The sequence below is a fragment of the Phragmites australis genome, chromosome 3, assembly GCF_958298935.1.
Source record: "Phragmites australis chromosome 3, lpPhrAust1.1, whole genome shotgun sequence".
Lineage (NCBI taxonomy): Eukaryota > Viridiplantae > Streptophyta > Magnoliopsida > Poales > Poaceae > Phragmites > Phragmites australis.
Genome location: NC_084923.1, coordinates 44924342 through 44934595, shown reverse-complemented (window position 1 = coordinate 44934595; position 10254 = coordinate 44924342). Strand labels below are relative to the sequence as shown.

At 41.6% G+C, this 10254-nt stretch overlaps 2 protein-coding genes across 2 annotated transcripts; both read right to left on the bottom strand.

Annotated features, from left to right (window-relative positions):
* Window positions 1-558: 558 nt before the first annotated feature.
* Window positions 559-4436, bottom strand: LOC133913335 (cleavage stimulation factor subunit 50). Its single transcript, XM_062356463.1, has 13 exons — window positions 4259-4436; window positions 4057-4163; window positions 3889-3958; window positions 3574-3657; window positions 3404-3490; window positions 3097-3167; window positions 2889-2940; window positions 2741-2798; window positions 2133-2227; window positions 1872-2026; window positions 1266-1374; window positions 986-1042; window positions 559-901 (listed from the first exon to the last, which is right to left on the bottom strand). The coding sequence occupies exons 1-13, from the start codon at window positions 4433-4435 to the stop codon at window positions 746-748; spliced, it is 1278 nt and encodes a 425-aa protein (XP_062212447.1). The 5' UTR covers window position 4436; the 3' UTR covers window positions 559-745.
* Window positions 4437-5171: 735 nt separating this feature from the next.
* LOC133913334 (uncharacterized) lies at window positions 5172-9711 on the bottom strand. The gene is made up of 6 exons (XM_062356462.1): window positions 9248-9711; window positions 8623-9004; window positions 8307-8503; window positions 7408-7549; window positions 6450-6600; window positions 5172-5654 (listed from the first exon to the last, which is right to left on the bottom strand). The coding sequence occupies exons 1-6, from the start codon at window positions 9310-9312 to the stop codon at window positions 5623-5625; spliced, it is 969 nt and encodes a 322-aa protein (XP_062212446.1). The 5' UTR covers window positions 9313-9711; the 3' UTR covers window positions 5172-5622.
* Window positions 9712-10254: the final 543 nt, after the last annotated feature.

Genomic DNA, 10254 nt, shown 5'->3' with positions numbered 1-10254 from the left:
GATCACAATAATAAAAATTTCTATGAAGAAGAGCAAGTGGCGCTCCCTTTGCCTTAAGAAGCATTGCGAAAAATTAAAGATTCTGGTCCCAACTAATATTGATGGACCTCAAGCATTTGGAGGCAAAAGAGCAATCGATAACAGATGGAAGACAGTCTCTTCTACCCTTTTATTACAGAGCACACCACTATAATCATTATCTTTAATTTTGAATCTTTTCCTTGTATTCAGTCTGTCCATAAGCAGAAGCCATTACATTTAGACCTCCAAATCGAAATAAAAGGGGAGGAGGCTAGATCTCCTAGAAAGGGAGATTGTATAACTTTTTTGCTTTGTTGAATAGTTCAATGGAATTCAACGATTCCTTTCAACAATTTTTTTTTGACCCATTTAAGGTATTGTTCGGTACGCGAGAATTTAGAATTCCTACTACTAATTGTTTCCTTTCGCACATGTGGTGGCAACAGATCATTATAATTCAAAAGAGACATACATGTCGCAGACCATAATGGAAAAAAGGGCAAAACATTGAAAAGGGGCTGACCAATAAGAATCAGGTTAAGGAATCAGAACCGTGTCATCCACCATGAAGGGCCAAAAAGTTTCTCATTAGAGTTTGCTACAGAGTAAATAAATGTAAAAGTTGTGCAACTTTGTCCCATATACAACTGCTCCAGTTACACCAGCAAACTCCTGACGTAGTAATGCTACAACAAACTTGTGATTTGAATGGTTGAATCTAAGTCTAAACGGTTTGTTTCCAGAACCTGACGGATCTATCGTTTCCGCAAGTAACAAACACTGGCTCTACTGGGGAGTGGTCGAGCCACCTCGGGGCACCGGTGTTGCCAGAGGGCAATCTTGCAACCTTTTCAGCAGTAAGTGCATCCCAGACAACAACCTGAAGACCAAACATTATCATAGTTAAGCTCTATTTGCCCTGCTGAAAGACAAACATAAATACTGTTCTCAAATTAGAATTTACCTCATTGTTTTGTTCATCAACTGATAGCACGAACTCCTCAGTTTCATTGAAGACAGCCTAGACATCAAGACCAGTTATTACCATAACATAGTTACTTGTATACTGGTAGCCTTAGCTGCAACCTCAATCCAGTCTACTTTCACATTAAAAAAATGCAACCTTTCATTTGGAACTCGAGGCCACATTTTCTGAGCTTTTGTGACAACAAGAGCATATAGAAGGAACGAATAAATTTAAATCAGAAAAAGGACGATCTTACAGAAGCACACAAAATACTAACCTGGCATCGGAATTGTCTGCGAACAGCTCCTGCATATTGCTTCACAAGTCGTCCAGTGCCAACTTCCCATAACTTTACAGAAGAATCCTTCCCACAAGACAGGACATACCTGAAAGAACATTGTAGAGTTCATAACAGATAGCCAAGCTACATGTGTACAATTTTATGAAATCCAGGAACATTATCTAAACCGGTACTTCAGGTAGTCGATGTCACTATATCATATTCTTTTGTTCAATCTTATATGCAAGTGCATTCACACTGTAAAAAAACACGTAAACACGAGGTCTTTCAGTAGTAGAAGTTCTCAAAGGTGTTTATAGGCAGGTTCTTAACGTATTGCAGAAACATTAGGGCAAAGGAGAAAGACTTGTTAGTTGTTCTGCGGGTCAAACATCTAGGACCTGTCTGGAACACAGAAATTATCTAGGACATGGCACAACTCCAAATCATTCAGAATTGCTACAAGATTCCCGTGTTCCAAACACGGCTTAGGTTGTTAGTCAAACATACGACATATATATTTCTATGTGTTCTCCAAGCCAAAGAATGACTGAGTCTTATCTTGAGAGAAGACCATCTAACACATGATGGCATCTTGCTTACCTCTCATCTTTGGTGAAAATTGCGCTAGTAGCTTCCGCAGATCCATGTGCTCTAATAATGGGCCGAACACATTCAGCAGATACTCCATCCCAGATGCACAGAGAACCATCTTTAGAAGCAGTCACATACAAGCTCCCAGTACAAGAGTAGCGCACCTGGCACCGACATCGGTAAGTACAGCTCGCAGAGTAAAATTGAATCTTTGATGAGAAAGTAGCCAATGCAGTCTAATGATTGTGAATCAGAAGGAAAAACAACTACCTGGTTAATGGGAGCACTAGAATCCTGTGGATTTGCTGATAAGTAGCATGTGAAAGTGTTTATATCATAGAGATGAGCAACTGGGTGATCAGTCCCTGCAAATATTTTTGTCAGCATCAGTGGCTTCCAGATTGTGCCTATTTAACAGATTAAAATATGTTTTCGCAAAAGCCAGATTTAAAGGAAATATATGACTACAGGAACGAAGAAAACTTCATAAGAAATAGTTGTGGTATTTTTCTAATACCTAACATAAAAGAAGTAGAAACTGCTTGATCAAGGAACAAAATTAAAATCCTTGAGCCAGAATAACAAATTGTTGTGGTGAAAACAATTAAATTACTTTACTGGATAATAACTAAAAATTTGTTAACCAGTTATAATCTCGGAATCACTCAGAAGATGGTGACATAACAGGTCATGAATTTATCTTGAAAATGCATGACCTGTTACCAGATTCAAAAAGATCAAATATCAATCCAGAGATCCATTAGACTACATCACAAAGAAAAATTGGACCCAAACTAAATTGATATCAGAAATCAAGAATTAGTGCATGACAGCAGGGTTACAGGTAATATGGAAATTTAGCGAAAGAATTGTAGTACCTGCTAAAAGGTAATCCCCACAAGGATGGAAACATACAGATCTGACGTTATGAGTATCCTGTCCAAGTATTGACAAATGAGCCTGGATAGATACAATGAACACACCTTTTTACATAATATATGGCTAGAGTTACTAAGATTTTACTACCTGAATAACTCTGAATGCTTTCCTTGCATTGGTTTTTGAGTAGTCAAAGAATCTGTTGGGCACGTTACAGGTCCAAGGGAATAACAAAGAGATCAATTAATACCACAACAAATTTTCTAAGTAATAGAAAATTAAGCTTAATCCCAGTATGAACACCTCAAATAGCAAATCTAACAGCAAGGAGGGTAGACATCAAGGATAAGCATACTTTATTGTATTGTCTTTTGCAGCTGATATCAGTATTGGGCTCTCAGGATGAAAATCCAGATCATTGATGGGCTGCAAGAAATCAAACATGTTTGTTAGATTTGAGCAATGGAAAGTAGAGAAGCAACTAGTGAAAAATAGAGCACATGAACTTGTTACAAATACAAAATTGAATAGCAATGCTGCACACAGCTGGTTGAGCAAATATTTAACTAAAAACTGCAAGAGTGCTAACAGGAAGTGACCTTGTGAAAGTAGTGAAAGAGTCTTAAGGCCTTGAACAGTACATAGGAACAAAACATGCTCACCTGCATGTGATCATAAAATGTACGTATCATGGGCCAGGCAGAGCCATCTTTGGAATCCCCTGCTATCGTCTGCTTAACTTTAGCAACCTGCATGAGAAATAGCAATAGTGAGTTGCAAGTACGACTTAGCAGAAGCACACCTATCACTCCGAGTGTTACTTCAAGCTCACCTCAAAGAACTTAATTGACGTGTCTGCACTCCCAGTTGCAAAATACTTCCCATCACGACTAAATTTTGCACACCGGGCAACATTCTGCACAATATATGAGAGTAAGCCAATGAACTAGCTATAAGTAAAATCTATTGCCAACTGATCTGCCACACAATTATACTAAAGCACAAGCTGTATGCGTCATCGTGGTAACGTGAAAAGTGCAAAGATTGAATATGGTGACAGTGAATGTTTACATAAGAAGAAGGAAATAGGAAAAATGAAGCGGTTTGACGCAGTGCATTAGCAAGTAAACTCTAGAATTGTACAAACCTTATGATCAGAGACGTGCCTGGCCTCGTGCTTGGGGAAGCTCTTGGACGAGCCCCTGACATCCTGCATACTACGCAGCACCGGGGTCACCACCTCACTCATCACCAAAGCCACACACACACACACAATCAACAGGCAACGCCACGGGCGCCCACAGTTGGGACTTACCCGAAATCCACAGCACTGGAGCCCAGCGGGGGCACCAGTCCGCCGTACCCGCCGCCGGAGGAGTCGAACGCGGAAGCGACTCCTCCTCCCCGCTCGGTCGCGAGGCCCTGCGAACCAGCAGCGAGGCAGCAAGGGTTTAGGCCGGGGCCGAACAAATCACAACTCTTAAGTGAGCGCGGGGGCAGGAGGAGGAAAGGAAAACCTTGGCGACGAGGCGGAGAAGGTGGTTGTCGGGGACGGAGTCGGCAGCGGAGAGGGGGGTCATGGTGGCGGCGGCGACGGCGGAGGCGGCCTGCGCGAGGTTCTGGCCGCGGAGGTAAGCCACGATGAGGGCGTTCACCTGCCGCAGCAGCTTCGCCTCCTGCACCGCCTCGTCCATTGCTATCAAATCCTCTCCCTCCGGAGGCCGAACCAATCCTCCGATTTCTTCCCGTGGGGCGGATTCGCTTTGCGCTACGATCTGTGACTGGAACAAGACAGAATGGACGAGGACTATAAAGACTTTGTTCGAGTAGAATTTCATGAAGTGCTGTCCCAAGTGTCACTTACTTGTGGGTCCGATAACACATCTAAGACATACTGCGTGATGTGATATTCAGGAAACTGCATTTTTTTATTGTGGCATCTCCCAGTTTATAATTGAGTGCTTTGGAACAAATATGAATAAATTACACACTGCTTATGTTCGTCATGTAAATCTGTATTCGCGCTCTTGGACTTTAGGAAAAGTTTTTTTTTGCGGAAAATACATTAATACCTCCTTCACGCATCCATTCCCCAAAATCGGTCATGAATGCCAAACCATGAACACTAAACATAGTTGAAAATGGTATCACATCAGCAATAGTTCCGAAAAAAAAGGTTGTACAAGTTTTAACATCAAACCAAACACACAAATGTCTAGCAGACGCAAACGATGGCATACTTACCAGCAATAAACAGAAAGGATCAAATAAAATAGCTTCCCATGATTTTTATTACTATCTGTCAAAGAAACGGTTTGCTACACTACCATATTTAACATCCCTTCGATCAGTGAACATGGGAGCAGCAATATTTTCCCCATTTTAGAATTCCAAGGACAAATCAAAAGGACCATACTAGCTGCATGCATATTTGAAAGACAATATTCAAAACGAGCATTGTTGTAATCATTGCTCCATGTCATTACAACTGGTCCCAATCATCCAGCCTTGCTATAACAAGCCTTGAAGTTTAAAAGAATGAGAAGTGAGTACATCTGATTTCTCCTTTTTATGTCCATCTAAAATAATCTTCCTAATCCATATTCAACATAAGAGGCAAATAATAACGACCTCTGCATTTTTGAAAATACTGTCCAGAGCACCAAAGTTTGTAAGGACCTCGATGTTTACATAAGTCTAGCATCAAATGAAGTCTTTTACACCATCAAACATCCATGCCTTCACCTATGTCAGCAAGAACTGAAGCTTCAAGTGGGTGTCACTTTTCCCACTTTTGTCGGCATACAGCATTATTTCGCTTTTGCTAATACAAACTTCCAGCATTATAGAAATTGCATTCTGGTTTAAGCCGACTCAGAAGTCAGACCTCTTCAACTTTAGCACACAAGCGCTCTAGGGGAAAACAAAAGTGACTTACAGTTAGAAAAAAAAAAATAGTTTGAGACCAGATCAGAAATTACCAAATATTAGTGTATGTTGCCATCTCTAGAGGTTAGAGCTTTATAAATGGAAGTCCACATGGGCACCTTGTATTTGTTTTAAATTATAGTATACAACTACAAACAACTTTGCTTTTATGAAATAGATCTTTACTTACCCACTAAACACTAAATGACATCCATTCAGTAGAAATAAGAAACCATACTCGGTGGTTCTATTCATGATAAGCTAATTCCATGTTCATAAAAGGACTAATTGATTTCTTTTACAGTGGTTATATCCCGCAAATGGAACAGATTGGCGCACACGCAAAGCAAAAACAAACATGGCGCCTGATAACATTTGCTGGTTGCATGTGCCAATGGTGCACCGTGCATCCAATCTATAGAAATAATGTGCGCTCTTTTACATGAACAGAAAAATTTTCAGGTAAAGTAACAGCATTGTAGGGAAAAGGCAAAAATGTTTCCACGGCTGCAATTTTGGTCAAGATTTTTGTTGCACGCTGGATTTATTGTACAACTTACAAGGGCAAATAGCAATGGACTGATGATGACAATTGACCAGTATGACACCATATACCTTAATTTCTAAATCATAACTCTGTGTGCCCCTAAAACTAATTTGCATGAGCTGTAGTAATCTATGGCATTACATATGGTTGTGAATATCATTAGATGCAGTGATTTAGAAACAGGGAGATCATGCAGAACATAGTATACATTTGACAAGGGGATAAAAACATACTTAGGTACTCGTAGCATACTATCATCGAGGTTCCCCAAGCTGATGAGCTGAAGAATCTTGGACCTAACCCTCTGTAGAGACCTTTCCATCCATCTTCAGCAACCAATCTTTTAACTACTTCCGTAGCTTTTAGCTTTTGATTATCCATAACCTAAATGATGAGAAACAAAACTTGATAAGTCAACTGGAAATAAGGTTAGGTCATAGAACGTACGACAAAGATCACAAAATAGCACAAATGCAAAACATGGCGACAATATAGAGAGAAACAATCTGCTGCAAAAGGCATGTTTAAAAACAAACTCAACAAATATTTGAATAGGCAGAAGAGAAAGGGATTGGACACAACGGTCAAAATATATGGCTGCGAGAACTTTAAGGTTTACGAGTTGCATTATCACTACATATGCAACATGCGATGTTTGGAAAACTACAAAGTGCATTGTTAAAATGCATGCCATATCCTTGACATATTCTTAGTCTTAGGTCACTTTGAAATTGCTAAATTTTTATTAGTCACTGTACACAGTGAGGTCAAAATAAATCAAGTTTCCGAATGAAAGTTTCCCTTTTGATCTAATAAAAGATTTATGACAAATTGATCCTATTAGGTCAGTGGATTTGTCTTTCAAATAACCAGCTGTGAAAATAGAAGTGGATCATGCTTATTGCTTAATATAGACAGCATTCCAGTCTAGCACCTCAATGCCATGTCATTGGATACTATAGCAGTATAAAAATCATTTAATTCTTTAAGCCTGACATCAAATGTACTTCCAAGACAAAATCTCCATGCTCTTAAACTTAGTGGCATTGTGTTGATAATGAAGTCAAGTTATAGACACATGAGAAGCATAAATATAAAACTCAAGAAGCATTAGTCATAAGGGTAGAAAAAAAAAACATCGTGCAAATCCAGCAATGCAGAACAAGCAGTAAATAGAATGTCAAACAGCACCTGCAGCCTGGTCTTGATTGTATCTATGGGAGTTGTAACAAAAGAGGTCACTGCACCAGCAATAACTCCCCCTGTCGCTTGAACACCAACTATTTTCAACTGGCTAGGAGCATCTTCTTTATCATGGAAATGGCCAAGAGCTCTGTAAAGAAAATGTAAAAAGAGCAGAACAGTGAATTAATTCAACTATCTAAGTTAACCAGATTAAACAATTTAATAGTCTAACCTTCCAATGTTACCACAAAGAGATAAGCTCACAAAAGGTACTGATTCCAATACACTTACATGCTGGCTCTTAAAAACATTAATAGCATACTATTAGATGCTGTATCCATCAAGTTGTGCAGACCATATTGTGGATTAGTGTAATCTCTTCATCAAATTGCTTCAGGTTGGTCATAAAGTCTTCTGAGCTGCCAGCGTATGGAACTACGGAAGTACTCTACTTATTTAGATATACAACATGCATTCTACTTTTTGTCAGCTATCCAACTTATCATGGTGACTATTTTTACCTATTGAGCAAATGTGAATTGATCACCATAATAAATATACCTACTACAGTGCAGCACAAGCTTCGAGACGCATGCGAGTCTTCTAAAAAAATAATCAACATCACATTGCAAGAGAATTATAACTGCAGTTTATTCTTGGACCAGTGGACACACAGCAACAAGACCGAAAGATAGGGAAGGGTAACTGAAAGCTTTGGTCAGTGTCAAACGGCGCAGTTTGAAAAGGTTGTGGATGAATGAAAAATACCAATTCAAATGATCATTATGCAGAAATATACTACTGGCCTACTTTTCATAGGTCAATGCAACAAAGCATGCAAGTAAACATCATAGCATGCACAAGACAGAGGAAAATAGTGATGAACCAATCAGATTATTGCTAACCTCCAGATTATGCGCTGGCTCGATCCATAACTCGCCCACCACACAGCGCTAGATGGTGCGTATGTCATAACAGAGAGTCCAAATCCTCGGTATAGCCCTTTTATCCCATCAGCCTTTATGATCTTTCGAGCAACATCTATTCCGCCTTTATATCTGGCATGACCAGAATATCCTTGAACCATCAGTTTCTGGCTTATCTGAAATATTCCAATGCACAACACAATAAACGCAGTACTCTAGTGTAATAACACTAACATTATTCTATGCTAATTATTTATCCACACAACATCATGTAAAGGGCAAACAATAGGCATACCACATCAATGGGTACAAACGCAGTCTGCGAGCATGTGGACGCTGACAGACCGGCAAGGCCATTGGCAATGGCTGCCTGCACTGGCTCCGACAGCTTGAATGGCTCCACAAGCTTAAGCGAGGCAGCCTTGGTCGTCTCAAGCGCCGTGAGGAAGATAATCCTAGTTGGGACAGCCCCGGTGATAACGGTCGCGAACCCCCGGTAGAGCCCCGGCACACCGTCCATCTTGAGGATGTTCCTGAAGGTGGCCAGCGCATTCCTCCTCACGGCGTCCCCGGAGGCGACCTGCATCCGGGTCTTGATCACCGAGACCGGGTACAGCGCCACGGTGACGCCGCTGAACATGCCGGCACCCACCACGTAGAGCTTGGTCTTGTCAAGGCTGCAACATTTCAACACCACAATAATCAGAAACCTACCAACAAGTCGGAATCAACTAGGTCTCCCCCGATCGCGGCTCATCCAGGAGCAAGGACAGACATGTCAAATTCTCAAACCACAATTCCAAATCCTAGAGCCAATCCCGAATAGCGCGCTAGGATACGGTACAACGACCGGAACTAAATCCCAAGGAACGCAAGAAAGGGGGAAATCGGCGAGAAATGGAAGCCCCGTAATCGCTTACTTGTCCCAGTTAATATCCGTCTGGTGGAGCGACGGGATCTTGGCGGCCCTGGTAGAAGTATCCATGGCCTCTGGATTCCCCTCTTCTTCCTCCACCGCCCCCTCCTCCAATCCGCGACTCCCGAGGCAAGAATCGAAGGGGCGCCGCGGCTGCCGGAGGCGTGGAGTCAGCAAGAATGGCGGGCGGGAACGGGCTGGCTGCTCTGGCTTTGCCCTTTCCGCTTTCGTGATCTTTTTGTCAACCACAGCAACTCGGCAAGAAGAGGGGAGGGAGCATCATGTGTTCCTCGCTTCCTATAATTTGGGGGAGGGCGGCGTCGATGGCGTCCGCGATGGGAGCATGCGTTCTTTCTTGGACCCAAAGGCAAAAAAGTAAAAAGAAAAAGGATTCACGTGGTAGCTATTGGGCTTGGTCGCCAAGCCCATAGGCTATTTTAGGGCAGCCTGGGCAGATGGCCCATGTAGCCTTTGTCATGTTGTACTCGTCTCCTGTTCAGTGGCGAAGTTTTCTCTACTACTTAAAACACGTGGTGATCGTATGAGTTTTGCTTTTGTTATTTTTGACGCATGTGTCCCGTTTCGCTCCCTCCACATGGGCTCACGTTCTGCGTCCGCGTGCTCTTGTATGGATTCGTCTGTCGCGCACGCTCTCATATTTGCTCCTGCTCCTGTATGGATCGGCTTGCCACTGCCGCTGCCGCGTCCGCTCCTACATGAGCCTACTTTCCGCGTACGGTCACGTTAGGTATGAAACATGTGCACGTAACTAGTGAAAAAAATCAAACTAGCATGAGTTCAGATTAGGAAGCTAGATTAGCAATTTATTGGTACTTACTATTAAAATTAAGTGCTTCTTTAATAATTTTTTAAGATTTAAGAGAGTAATGACCCACTTTAACCCTACTAACCTCCGCCACTGCTCCTGTTGGCTTGATGTGAATGAGTTAGCTGTCACTGATCACCTCCTCAAAAGAAAGAACGAAAGAACGAAAAGTGTTCACTGATTAG